Consider the following 14,368-nt stretch of genomic DNA (forward strand, 5'->3'; position numbering starts at 1 on the left):
TCAAGTTAAGAACCTGCTGATCAAAGAGCACTTATTTGGAACTTTCATGTGTAAAAGCCAATGTAAAAATATCCACTTAGAGTTTCTAAATTTATTTTTAGATATGTTAATAGTTGTGATTACTTACAGTCTATTTTCAGATACATTTGTTCCAAAAAACTGTTTGAGGGTCACATTAATGTGATTTAGCCTTTTCTTTTTGAGCAGATCCTTTTTCCCTTTCTCTTTCTCTGCTTTCTGCCTCTCCTGGTATTTGTCCATGGTGAAGATAGTAAACAGCTTAAATTCCTTGTAATTAAGACGCTTTTGTTGGGGGAAAGAAAGAAAAATTATTTCAGGAAGGATTTGATACTTTGTTTCAGATGACAGCAGGATTGTAATCATTTCCCATTTAAAAACCTGGAAACTTGAAGAGGCTTAGTAATTAGGGCATAATTATAGTCTGATTGTAGTCTAGGAGCCGGGAACAGAGAGTCTTTGTGGACTCTAAAGTGACCGTGGATCACTTTCTTACTTCTGCTGCTTTCTTACTTCTAGACTGGTCTAGATGCTTCAGGGTGACACCTGAAGGTCTATCTAGTGTGATCCATCTTTTTCAACCTTAACTCCCACTTGATTTCCCAGCATAGACTTCCTTTTTTTTTTTTTTAATTAAAAATTTTTTTTAAGTAGGCTCTATACCTAGTGTGAGGCTTGAACTCATAACCCTGAGATTAAGAGTCCTGTGTTCTACCATCTGAGCCAGCCAGGTGCCCCACAGACTTCCTCTTTAAATAGGTAGAATTCAGGGTCTTCACCAGAGTTGTTCTCTCTTAGGATTTTGCTCATGTATGTTCCCATCTGTACTTTCCTTTCTACTTACTTAAATCTATAAACCCTTCCCCCAACATCAACTCCTGCCCTATATATTTTCCTTCTCTAAACTTCTAAACAAAATTTTCTTCACTAATTTTCTGTAATTATGCATCCATCTATATGATAAAACACTTAGTCCTCTCTCTTCAAAGGCCTATAAATCTCTTCAGTTTTTTTCTGATCCCAGTGCCATGGCACACTTCAACAGGTTTTCCCTACCCGTGTCTACAGTAGGGAGTAGGACATTATCTCTGCCTTTGGCAGAGAGGCTGCCAGATCACACTTACACGGTCACCTGTGATGTCAAAGTCATGGTAGAGCTCTCTGAGGTCCTCTTTCTTAATATTGAAGAGAAAGTTGTACATGTGGAAGTTTTCTGCACCAATTCTCAGTGCTCCGTCCAGGTCAAGCAGCTCAAAGACAGGCCGGGAATGGCGGAAGATAAATTGCTCTTCCAAGTGGTTCTGTTGAGAGAAATACGTTATACAAGGAACAGTGTTGGTGCTACTTTCCAAACTTGGGCTGCTTTGGACACCTGGATGGCTCAGTCGGTTAAGCATCTGCCTTCGGCTCAGGTCATGATCCTGGGGTCATAGGATCCAGTCCTACAGCAGGCTTCTTGCTCTGCAGGGCTCTTGCTTCTCCCTCTGCCTCTGTCTCTGCCTCTCCCCCTGCTTGTGCTTTCTTTCTCTCTCTCTCTCTCTCTCTGTTATATGGATAGATAAAATCTTTTAAAAATTTCTTTAAGAATTAATTTTAAAAAGTGACCTTGGACTGTATTTAATCCATTTCCTAGGGGGCTAAAAACAAAAGGCAAAATCCTAGAAGCTCAGGGTTGAAAGGCTTCTATGGTCAATGTTTCAAGTCCTTCTCTTCAACATCGTTTGAGGGGAACTTAAGCCCCCTGTTGTGATCAATTGTGCTAGAATGAACCCTTGTCTCTACAACACATTTCCTTACATTCGGTGAAAATCTACTTGTGAAATATAGTAAGGTGATAAGATCCTGAACACAAGTTTCCTTTACAAGGGAAGTAGATAAAGACACATTCGGAGTGAGTGTGTCTGAGGAAAGGTAGGAATCCAAAGAAGAAAGTTTCTCATCTCCATTGTCCATCCCCTTTAGAAAGTTCTCCAAGAAAACCGATCACTGAGAGTGTGAGGCACTTGGGATGCCTGGTGGCTCTTAAGGAAGGACAAGGAAGGGCATGCCAAGGAGGGAAGCGGTAGGGTGAGGTCTACAGAAAGAGGATGCGGGAGGGCTGAACATGGGCAGCAGGGCGCATGAGGCTGGGTGGCCTGAAGATTTCTAGGTTATAGACAGACCGTTTAGAAACCACAAGTAGTTCTCTCCCCATTTTTTTCCCTTCTTGTTTTGAGTGAAAGGAAGACAACTCTGATGCAATCTTAATTCACTGCTACGTTTTGCAAGATGGTGGCGGCAGCTAAGCTCTGCCGCCTTGGCCCTGGATCCTGACTTGTTACTCGCCTGTTGGGCCAGCAAGATGCAGACCAACATGTAGAACTGGTCAAAACCGATCTCGCCCATAGCGTTCCAGTCCAGCATGTTAAACACAATCATGATCTGTGTCCGGTTCCAGCTAGTCACGTGGTGAAGGAAGTGATAGAACAGCACATCTGTTAAGGCGGGAAGGTGAAGAGACCGATTATTCTGAGACTGTTCCAGATGCCGAACAAAAGGGAGCCACATAAATGGCAGCAATGCCCAAAGCTTGCTGACCTGGAGCAGTCTCAATAACACATTCTGTCTCTCTTCGTCACTCTGCCTTCAAGTCCTCAAACCTTACTCGCCCTGGAGCTGGACAAGGAGTTGGACAAGGCCCTGTGCCCAGATCTGTGGAGGATGAGACAGTGGATTGGGCTCGATTCTTGAGCCCAGCTCACGTGCGTGACCAAGCCCACAAAGGTGTGTCCATAACCAAAAAAGGTGCAGGGTACTCCTCATACCGGACAGAGCTGAGTTCTCACTGGGGACTTCAGACACCTTGGAGAAGCTGAGTCTCACCTGGGTCTTTCACTCGAGATCATGAAAACGGAGAAATTTAAAAATCACTCCTGTAAATTTTCAGTATTCCTCATGCCTATGTGAAGCGCATGCATTTGGCGATGGGGGAAAGGAGCAATCTTGGAACACCTCACTGCCGCCTTTCACTGGACCCTGACACCACTGCAGGGAAAGTGGTATCACACCCTTTTATAGTAAGCGTCAGGTCGTAACAGGTCTGTTACAGTGCTTCTATAACTATAAGGAGCAGACCATTCACTTGAGAATCTTGTAAAAATACAGACTCTGATTCATGAAACATGGTGCTGGACTGAGTGTACATTTCTCACAAGCTCCTCATGATGTTGCTGCTGCTGGCTGGTGGACCCCACGTGGGGTGGCAGACCTGGGACTCAGATGTCCACCTGACATAGTCTTTCCACAGTGAAGCCATGTCTTTTGCAGATTAATACAGATGTATTCAATCATACAGAGAACAAATACTGTGACTTAAAAAACAGGGAAGGTTTTTGCCAGAAATTCCACTCACTGATCATCTGTCTCGGGGAGTACAAGATAGAAGAAAGCAGCATGGGGACACATTTATAGGCCAGTATGTGGCTTACAGATTGTATATGCAAATCACCCATGGTAACTTTATAGAGATTTTGAAAAGTGTGACTTTGTGTACATGCTATGTCCCTTGGTCTGCTAGTTACAGGACCTATCTCCTGTGTAAAATATGACTCCAATAAATACATAAAACATCTTTGTAATGCCCCCGGGGTCCTGGGATCAAGCCCCACATGAAGCTCCTGGCTCAGAGGGGAGGCTGCCTCTCCCTCTGCCTGCCACTCCCCTGCTTGTGCTCTCTCTCCGTCACTCACTCTTTCAAATAAATAAAATCTATTTTAAAATAACAACAGCAAAAACAACTATGTAGTTTGGTGTCCCAGCTGAATCTAGCTAAGAGGATAGCGAACCAGTCATCACAATGCCATGATTTGAGGGGCATCTGATGGTCTCCATGTCCCTTCCTTATGCCCCACTAGGTATGAACATGTGGGAACAAAACATTATATATATCCACCTTTATATATATGACCTTTGTGTAGTTGCTCCTTGAGAAATGTTTCGGTGTGAGACTTAGGAGCTACTTAGCAAAAACTGTTTTTAAAGCAGCGGACTCTGGCACATGCATCTCCAAAGCCTTAAGTCACTGCCTCCTTGAAGGCAAAACTTAAGGCTGTGCCTACACTCTCTCACAGCACTATCCAGTCCCCTGGTGAGCAGAGGACAGGAGCATGACTTCACCTCTCGGGCTTTGCATCATCGCAGAGTGATTTAGTTACTGGGGAGACCAGACTTCTCAGCAAACATTCTGGTGAGACTAGGAGTGTAGATTTTGGAGTCAGGAAGCCCTGGGTTTGTCCCAGCTTTTCTGTTTACACCTGGGTGCCTTATAGTTGCCTTATCTAGGTCCGGGCTATTGCAAAGATTTGGTGACATTGTGTGTGAATTGATATGTAAAGAGAAAAACTGAGGCATGAAACTGTGAGAAAACGAAGGTGTCTTTTCATCATTTTGTGAAGACTGCATAAGCTCTTAAAAAATCCTTATGAAGGGGCACCTGGGTGACTCAGTGGGTTAAAGCCTCTGCCTTCGGTTCAGGTCATGATCTCAGGGCCCTAGGATCAAGCCCCAGATCGGGCTTTCTGCTCCACAGGAGACGGCTCCCTCTTCTCTCTCTGCCTGCCTCTGCCTACTTGTGATCTCTGTCTGTCAAATAAATAAAATCTTAAAAAAAAAATATGGAAGGGGTGCCTGGTGGCTCAGTCGATTGAGTGTCCAACTCTTGGTTTTGACTCCAGATCAGAGTCTTGTGATCAAACCCTGTGTCTGGCTCCATGCTCAGCAGGGAGTTGGCTTGAGAGTCTCTCTCTCCCTCTCCCTCTATCTCTCCCCTGCTCCTTCTTGACTTCTTTCTCTCTCTCAAATAAATAAATCTTAAAAAAAAATCTTTATGGAAGAAATACCTTATTCATAAAAGACATTTATTTCCTTCAGATCACAATAAATGGATAGGATACTTGATTTATATCCAGTCCTTCAAAACAAAAAAAAAACCAAAGAAGCACAAAGGATTTTAATTAGTCCTCCATTAGTTTGTGCATTCAAAGGTAGGGTCAAGATCATCAACACTTTTTGGTCACAAATAACCAAAAATTAGAAGGGATCCTGCAGATTATTGATTCAAACCTCCCACTTGATAGATGAGAAATCTTTTGGGGGATCTTCAGGGTAATGATTGAATGGGGATCCCCCAGGAATAATTAAAATAATAATTAACAGTCAGTTCTTATCATGTGGTAGACACTGTGCTAGCCATTTTCCACACATTATCTTATTTCATTTTTTTTTTCCAACCATGAGGTACGCTCTATTATTAGAAGCTTCATTTATGGATGAGGAAAATGACCCTTAAATAGGAAGGTGACACGCTCTCCAAATCACCAAGGGGGAGCAAGTGTCCCCACCAGAGCCTGTGGCCTTCTCCTTCTCACTCAACTGCCCCTGGTCTCCAATCTCGGTGGGTGATTTCTCTTGCTTCATTTAGAAGATAAAATATATATTATATATTCTGGTCCTGCGAGTTTTCCTGCACATTAGTTAAAAGCCAGGTAACAACTCAGAGGAAGCCCTGCTGACACACTGACCATTCAAGGTGTTGTTGCGGTGGACATCAAGAAGGTGAAAATACTCCAGCAAGGCCTTCACGTTCCTCACGGATAACAGGCAGTACAGCTTGTCCAGATAGAGGTACCACAGAAACGATCCTTGCTTCAGTTTCATCGTTGCCTTCATTAGGCTGAAGGTTCTGGCCACCTGGAACAGAAGAGTATTCTGCCTTGGAACTAGAATGTTGGACACAGAGAGGTTCTGGGAGCCAAGGCCTCCCTATGATGTAATGTTATGGAAGCAGAAACTGAAATTGCTTCCTCCCAGTCCTCTGCACTTGCTGTCAGGATTTATTATCTTTTTTTTTTTTTTCTTTTAAGATTTATTGAGAGAGAGGGAACATGCATGAGCAGGGGTGGGGCAGAGGGAGAGAGAGAGTCTTACGCAGATTTCCCTGCTGAGGACAGGGCCCAATATGGGGCTGAACCTAAATCAAGAGTCAGACGCTTAACTGACTGAGCCACCTTGTGCTCCATCAGTCTCTTGTTAACTTCATTATTCCCCTGCTATTAAAATATAACCAGTTCTTTTTTTTTAACATTATATTTATTTATTTGACAGAGAGAGATCACAGTAGGCAGAGAGGCAGGCAGAGAGAGGGGAAGGGAAGCAGGCCCCCTGCTGAGCAGAGAGCCCGATGCGGGACTCGATCCCAGGACCCTGAGATCATGACCCGAGCCGAAGGCAGCGGCTCAACCCACTGAGCCACCCAGGTGCCCAATATAACCTGTTCTAAACTGAAATCACAGACCACTTAGAAATGAATGTGAGAACATGCTCTCCTTGCACATAGAAACCTGTGCTATGTGGCCAAAGTACTTGTCAGAGGAGTATTTATAGTCTAAATGTATTCGTTAGAAAATAAGAAAAATGGAAAAACATATGAAAAAGTACTAAAACAGGGACGCCTGGGTGGCTCAGTTGGTTAAGCAGCTGCCTTCGGCTCAGGTCATGATCCCAGGGTCCTGGGATCGAGTCCCACATCGGGCTCCTTGCTTGGCAGGGAGCCTGCTTCTCCCTCTGCCTCTGCCTGCCTCTTTGTCTGCCTGTGCTAGCTCGCTTTCTCTCCCTCTGTCTCTGACAAATAAATAAATAAAATCTAAAAAAAAAAAAAAAAAAGATAATCATTAAAAAAAAAAAGTACTAAAACAGCCTTTTGACATAATCACCTACCACTACTATACCTAAAACTCAACATCATGCCTTAATGTCATTAAATATTCACTCAGCGTTCACATTTCCTTGATTATTTCTTTAAATTGTTAGTAATTTAAGTCAGGAAACCAAACAGATTGAAGTGTTACATTTAGACTGTTTCTTAATATCTTCAGGTTCCTCCTTTCTTTTTCTTGCAATTTATTTGTTGAATAATCCAGATTGTTGTGTAGAGGGAAACATTCTGGTTTTTGCAGATTTTATCTCCAATGTGTTAACATGTCCCTCTGTCTCCTGTATTTTCTGTAAGCTTGTAGTTAGAGCTAGTGTGAAAGCTGGTTTTAAGAAAAGACCAAAAAACATAAACTTTTGGCAAGTGTGATAAGAAGAAAGATTTTTTAAATTGAGAATGAGGAAGAAACAATTATTGATATGGAAGAGATGAAAATACATATAAGAGTACTATACACAAACTCTCTGGGTGCCTGGCTGGCTCAGTCGGCAGAGCACGTGACTGTTGATCTCGAGATTGTGGGTTTGGTTCCACAATGAGTGTAGAGGTTACTGGAAAATAAAATCTTATAAAAAAAAAAAAGAGCTAAATTAGCTCTGTCTGATAAATATACTCTGTGAGCCACAGATCTGAGTTGGATATGTTATTTGAAATTTTCTAGTAGCCATTTTTAAAAAAAAGTAAAAAGGGCTACCTGGGTGGTTCAGTCAGTTAAGTGTCAGCCTCTTGATTTTAGCTGAAGTCTTGATTTCAGGGTCGTGAGTTCAAGCTTGGTGTTGGGCTCCATAGAGTGGAGCCTACTTAAGAAGGAGAAGGAGAGGGGCACCTGGCTGGCTCAGTGGGTTAAGCCTCTGCCTTTGGCTCAGGTGATGATCTCAGGGTCCTGGGATCAAGCCCCACATCAGGCTCTCTGCTCAGCGGGGAACCTGCTTCCCCGCCCCCCCCGCCTGCCTCTCTGCCTATTTGTGATCTCTCTCCCTGTCAAGTAAATAAATAAAATCTTTAAAAAAAAAAAGAAGGAGAAGAAGAGGAGGAAGAAGAAGAAGAAAGAAAAGAAGAAAGGAAAGAACTAAAATTATTATAATTTTTTAAGATTGTATTTATTTGTTTGTCTGGAGAGCATGCATGGTTGGAGAGTGGGCAGAAGGAGAGGTAGAGAATCCCAAACAGACTCCATGCCCAGCACAGAGCCCACTGAGTGGCTCCATCTCAAAATCTCATGACCCTGAGATCATGACTTGAGCTGAAACCAAGAGTAGGATGCTTACCTGAGCCACTCAAGTGCCCTGAAGTGAAATTAATTTTGATAACATTTAACCCCATGTCTGAAATGTTATCATTTCAATTTGTAATCAATATATGTTTTAAATTAGTTATATTACAATTCTTTTTCCAGGTTTATTGAGATATAATTGACATAAAATATTTTGTAAGCTTAAAATGTACAACACATGAGGTGCCTGGCTGGGTCAGTTGGTAATGTGTATGATTCTTGATGTTAGGGTTGTGATTTCGAGTTCCATGTTGGACATACAGTTTACTTAAAAGAAAAAAAATATATGCAGCATGCATTATCATTCTTCTAGAGAATCATAAAGAGAGGAAACTCTCCAACTCATTTTATGTATCTAACATAATCTTGATATCAACACATGGCAAGATCAGTATAAGAAAAGCAAGTTAAAATTCTCACTCGTGAACATAAAAGCAATAATTCTAAATAAAACATTAGCAAACTAAATCCATACACATAAAAACTGTGAAAAATAACACCCATAAGGGAGTTCTTCAGGCACAGAAAAATAATCCCATACGGAAACACAGAAATTCAGGAAGGAAAGAAGAGCACCAGAAATTAAAAATGTGTGAGTAAACCTAAACGAATCTTAACTGTATACAACACTAAAAATAATGTCGTGTGAGGAATCTAGTTGCAGGTGCATTCAGAATTTACCAAGAGCTACAAAGGGAAAGATCCACTGGCACGGAGGGGAGGGAGAAGAAAACTTGCTCCATTTAACAACATTTTCCCAGTGTAGCAGTTAGGGTTAGTGCTACTAGCTGCTATAACAACTTTCAGAAGTTGGCCCTGGGAGGGAGGGGTTTCGTTCCCCTCTCTCAACAGCACAAAGCTTTTGCTTTGAGTGAAGTTGCTTTTGCTACTTCTGGGAAAGTCTTGGAGTCCTTATACTCGTCCTCTGGTGGCCATCAACCACCTCCTTTACTCCCGCATGGGCAAGAAGGGGCACTCTTCAGTCCGCGGCCCTGCCCCCAGTGTCTCTCACTTGTAGGAAGGAGCTCATGAGCACGTGTGACCACCCCTTGTACCTGGGCACTCCAACTATTCCACATCGATATGGCAGCCCACATTTTGCGTTTAACTCTTTGCCAAAACTTTAGTTGCTTTTCTCTCCACCACTTGGATGGGGGCCGCCATTTTCAGCCACATCCTGCCATGTGAACAGGGTATTGTGCCCTATCTGTCCTTGCAGGAGCTTGTTGATTTCCAGAACTCAGGTCACTTGGTTGTCTTGGGACCTCACTTCTCTGAGATGCTCAAGATAATTTATAATTTTGTAGATCATCCATTTTTTTCTTAGATGTGACATTCTTTATAGCTTACTATACAGTAAGAAATCCATCTTTGTGTAAACTACCAAGATGGTTTTTTTTTTAATTGTAGCATAACCTAACCTATCCAAACTGATTCAGTGGTTTTTATATATATTTCCCTGATGACTGACGATGACGTTGAGCATCTTTATATGTGCATACTTACCATCTATACACATTCTCTATTCTGTTTCAAACCTTGACACAGACATTGATGTGAGGACAGACATTTCTTGTCTTAGATCTAGAAAGCACTTCCCCAACGAGTCATAGTCTCATTTCATGGAAAATTGTATTTGGAGACCACATCTGGGCTCTGCTTAACTTTTCAGTCTGTGAGCCTATTGACTTTCTTTTGTATTTTCTGTCTTCCTTCCCTAAGCTCTGTAGTTCAGGATTTGGGCAAATGTCTTGAGGGCAAATGTCAGTATGTATGTACTCACAAGAATGGCTAGAATTAATGATGATAATGTGTTTGGAGCAATATCACTTGTGGGAATGTAAAGTGATAACACCACTGTGTAAAATACTTGGAGAGTTTCTTTTTCTTTTTTAAAAAACATTTTATTTAGTTAGTTATTTGAGAGATAGCATGCACGAGCAGGGGAGGGGCAGGGGGAGATGCAAACTCCCTGCTGAGCAGGGAGCCCGGTGTGGGGCTTGATCTCAGGTCCCTGAGATCATGACCTGAGCCAAAGGCAGACTCTTAACTGACTGAGCCACCCAGGCACTGCTTGGATATCTTTCCCATCCAAGTACTAACCAGGCCCGACCCTGCTTAGCTTCTGAGAGCGGACGAGATCGGGCACGTTCAGGGTGGTATGGCCGTAGACTGCTTGGATATTTCTCATAAAGTTAATCGTATACTTAGTATAGGATCTGACAATTGCTCTCTTAGGGGTACCCAAGAAAAATGAAAATATAGGTCTATGCAAAGACTTGTACACAAATATTCATGGCAGCTTTATTTCTAAAAACTAAAGACTGGAAACGACTCAATTGTCCATTCACAGCTGAATGGAATCACAAGTTATGGTATATCCATACAATGCACACTCCCAGTAATCAAAAGAATGGACCACAAATATATGCAACACCATGATGAATCTCCACAAATATTATGCTGAATGGAAAGAGGCCAGATTTAAAAGAGCACATACTGTATGACTCCACTTATATGGTAAATTAGGAAAGACAATTCCAATTCCAGATGAGAGGTTGCTCAGGCCAGGAGTGTCAATGGAGATTGACTTGTGAAGAAGCAGAAGGAAGTTTCTTGGATGTTGGAAAAGTTCTGTACCTTGACTATGGTGATGGTTTTATGGGTATCTACATTTGTCAAAACTCAGTGAACTGTAGGCTGACACTGGGTGCATTTTTACTGAATAGTAAATTAAGCCTCAAAGTTGATTTTTGAAAATTTCAAAATTAAAACGGGTGGCTCAGTGGGTTAAGCCGCTGCCTTCGGCTCGGGTCATGATCTCGGGGTCCTGGGATCGAGTCCCGCATCGGGCTCTCTGCTCAGCGGGGAGCCTGCTTCCTCCTCTCTCTCTCTGCCTGCCTCTCTGCCTACTTGTGATCTCTCTCTGTCAAATAAATAAATAATAAAAAATCTTTAAAAAAAAATAGTTCAGTTACATCAGTATTATGCATTTTTGCTCAACAGAAGACACTGTTTGCAAAGTTAACAGAGGGATGAGAAATCAGAAAGATATTTGCAATGTCTAAACACAGTAAGAAACTGCAATCAAGGGACACCTGGGTGGATCAGTTGGTTAAGTGTCTGCCTTTGGCTCAGGTCATGATCCCAGGGTCCTGGGATCAAGTTCCACGTTGGGATCCTTGCTCAGCGGGGAAACTGCTTCTCCCTCTGCCTGCCACTCCCCATGCTTGTGCTCTCTCTCTCTCTCTCTTTCTGGCAAATAAATAAATAAAATCTAACAAAAAACCCCCACAAAACTGCAATCAAAAGTGAGACAGGAAGGGCACATGGCTGTCTCAGTTGGTGGAGCATGGGACTCTTGATCTTGGGGTTGTGAATTTGACCCTCACATTGATTATAAAGATTACTTAAAAATAAAATCTTAAAAAAAAAGTTCAGAAATAATAGTAATAAAACCAGCAAATCACTTAAGTAGTAATTAGAAAAGCTTATGTACACACCAAGAAGACATTTTGCAGATCAGAAATACTCAAACAGAAACCTATAATGAGGCTTATGGGTATATTGTTATAAAAACAGTTTATATAGTGAGAAAGCAGTGACTGTCTATTTCTCACAGTGATTCATTATTAGAATTCTCTTAAATGATAAGGAACTGGTCAGTGGTTACCTTATATCAACCTTAGGAAACAGTTCAAGTTTTGCTTGTGATTTCCAGAGGCATATGTAAGAAATGACCTAGGTCAAGTTAGTCTTGCAAAATAAGCTAAATTAAGCTTTGTTTGTATGACTAAAATGGTTTTGTCTGCTTGGGGAATTTTCAAGCCTGGTTTGCATTTGTTTTTTATTTTAACAGTACCTTGATTTTAAAACAAGATAAAGACAGTACAAACAAAGTATGGGCCCATTTGATTTGTGAATAGATAAGAAAATCCTGAATGTAAGATTTTCCAGGCAAAATATTTACTTTCCAGGACTGTAAGAAGATTTTAATCAATGAAATTCACCATGTTTTTAGGCTAGAGGAGAAAAATCATATGGCTAATATTATGATTAACTTATGTGATAAATGCATAAAATATTTTATACAGTTCTACTTTATAGTAGATGATATAACATTGATATGATAAAAAGTTATTAGCAAATTTTAGGACTATCAGGAGGCTTCTTTTTTTTGTACAGATCAGTTGCTACCATCCTTTCATAAACATCATACTTAGAGGAGAAACTTTAAATCCTTTTCCATTAAATGTTGGACCAAGACAGGAATTTTCATTTTCATTGTTGCTATTTAACATATAGCTAGAGATCCGAGCAAATGCTATAGGAAAGGAAAAGAAATAAGAAATGTAAGGACTGGGGCACCTGGGTGGCTCAGTGGGTTAAAGCCTCTGCCTTCGGCTCAGGTCATGATCCCAGAGTCCTGGGATCAAGTGCCGCATCGGGCTCTCTGCTAAGCAGGGAGCCCTTTTCCCCCCCACCCCCCATCTCTACCTGCCTCTGCCTACTTGTGATCTCTCTCTCTCTGTCAAATAAATCTTAAAAAAAAAAAAAAAAAAAGGGAAAGAAATGTAAGGACTGTTAGTAGAAGCTGTACAAAGCCTCAGGACACCTCTTAACTTGGGGGTGTTCTCTTGTCCCTCAGCAGAGCAGGCTGGAAGTGCTGCTTTAGGGAGCAGCCCTTGGCCACAGAAAGATGGGGCTTGGAGGAAAAATTCCCACTTCCTTGCCTCTCAGGTGGGTTGACTCTCAAGTGCTTTGTACCCTCAGCCCCAGAATTCCCCAGAACTCCTGGCAACCTTTAGTAGGGTGCCCCTCTGTGCAGGCCACCACCAGCAAACCAGGGTTCTATAGTTAGCTTTTCAAACTTAGAATTACATTTCTTATTTGCACACTGCTCAGGAAGGGGTGAAAACATCTCAACATTGACATTCTCCATAGGGGTGGGGATTCCCAGAGTGTGACATTCACTGACATTCCATTTAATTATAAGGTGAAGTGACCATAACAACCTTTGCAGGCTGCCCACCCCTCAGCATCCTCTACTTGGAAATGTAACCTAAAAAATAAAACAGCTAGTTTATTTTATCAGCAAAATGGGTTTATATGAGAATAAAAGAAAACTGCAATTCCGGACATGCAAGCTAAGACAAAACCATAGGCAAGTCCAACAACAAAGAGAAACTTTATTTTATGGAGAAGGAGGAATTTGGGAGGAATTGTTTTAAAGGAAACTTTATTGGAGAAAAGCAAGAGTTCAGGGTGATGATCGTTTTCCACTGGCTGAGTTACCAGAGTAGTGGATTTCTTCCCAAGTTGCAATGTGCATCATTCCCTGTTGGGCCCTGTATTGATGATGTTCCTGTTGAATATTCTTATGCTGGAGTCTGCAATCGACAACTTTCCTATTATTTTTTTAAAAGATTTTATTTATTTATTTGACAGAGAGAGAGAGAGAGAGATCACGAGTAGGCAGAGAGGCAGTCAGAGAGAGGGGGAAGCAGGTTGCCTGCTGAGCAGAGTCCAATGCGGGGCTGGATCCGAGGACCCTGGGACCAGGACTTGAGCCAAAGGCAGAGGCTTAACCTATTGAGCCATCCAGGCTCCCTCAATTTTCCTGTTATTGACTATGGGTGCTATGGGCTCCCCTTTCTAGCCTCTGAACTCCATTTAGAGATTTCCTTTAGCGATCTTCACAGAACCACCTTGTAGATTTAGGTAAAAGTATACTTGTCCTATAGAGAGTGAACAGTAGCTGGCACAGCTGCGGAGGAGTGAGTCAAACAGCCAGGATCAAGGATGATGGTTTGCAAAGAAAACTTCACTTCCTTCTGTAATGAGCTCAGTTTTAAATTGGGAAGTGAAGACCAAGAAAGCTTTTACTTAATATGCAAACATATTTTAAGATGCATCATAAAGCACGTGATTAAAAAGTCCCCAAGGAGCTCTTCCTCCCAGCCCTCTCATGCTGGCCGAGTTGTGGATCTTGGTGCGGGAGAGCCCCTGGAAGCAGGAAACGAGCCGGGAAGCCCCGGCCTCCGGGGACTGGCGGCGGCCGCAAGGGGCGCGGCATTTCGTGCACTAGGAGGCAGCACCACGCCGAGGAAACCGCACCGGATCCTCCAGCAGGATGTGCCGCCTGGGGCTGGCGGGTGCCTTCGCCCGCCCGGCGTCCCCTACCTGAAAAGTAGGCGCGAGCAAAGCGGAATTGCAGTGTAGTGGTGGGGCAGATAAATTGATTAATGGCCTTCAGCTTTTTGGCCTTCGGGGGACAATCAGTAGGCGTTCGCGAAAGCCAATTTGCGTCCCCTCTCGCTCCCACAGAT

The 14,368-nt window shown here is 42.4% G+C and overlaps 1 protein-coding gene across 1 annotated transcript; it reads right to left on the reverse strand.

Moving 5' to 3' along the window:
• Positions 1 to 5,724, reverse strand: LOC122901846 (EF-hand calcium-binding domain-containing protein 9-like). The gene is made up of 4 exons (XM_044240942.1): positions 5,577 to 5,724; positions 2,344 to 2,492; positions 1,143 to 1,319; positions 1 to 303 (listed from the first exon to the last, which is right to left on the reverse strand). Exons 1-4 carry the CDS (start codon positions 5,722 to 5,724, stop codon positions 124 to 126), a joined length of 654 nt encoding a protein of 217 aa, XP_044096877.1. The 3' UTR covers positions 1 to 123.
• Positions 5,725 to 14,368: the final 8,644 nt, after the last annotated feature.

The sequence above is a fragment of the Neovison vison genome, chromosome 1 (assembly GCF_020171115.1).
Source record: "Neovison vison isolate M4711 chromosome 1, ASM_NN_V1, whole genome shotgun sequence".
Lineage (NCBI taxonomy): Eukaryota > Metazoa > Chordata > Mammalia > Carnivora > Mustelidae > Neogale > Neogale vison.

Excerpts from the sequence above, each read along its gene's own strand:
- LOC122901846 (XM_044240942.1), bottom strand. The coding sequence starts at position 5,724 with ATGAAGGCAACGATGAAACTGAAGCAAGGATCGTTTCTGTGGTACCTC. Across the intron at positions 2,493-5,576 it reads CCGCAACAACACCTTGAATG|ATGTGCTGTTCTATCACTTC; the intron begins GTCAGTGTGTCA and ends CCGCCTTAACAG. Across the intron at positions 304-1,142 it reads TTGACATCACAGGTGACCGT|CGTCTTAATTACAAGGAATT; the intron begins GTAAGTGTGATC and ends CCCCAACAAAAG.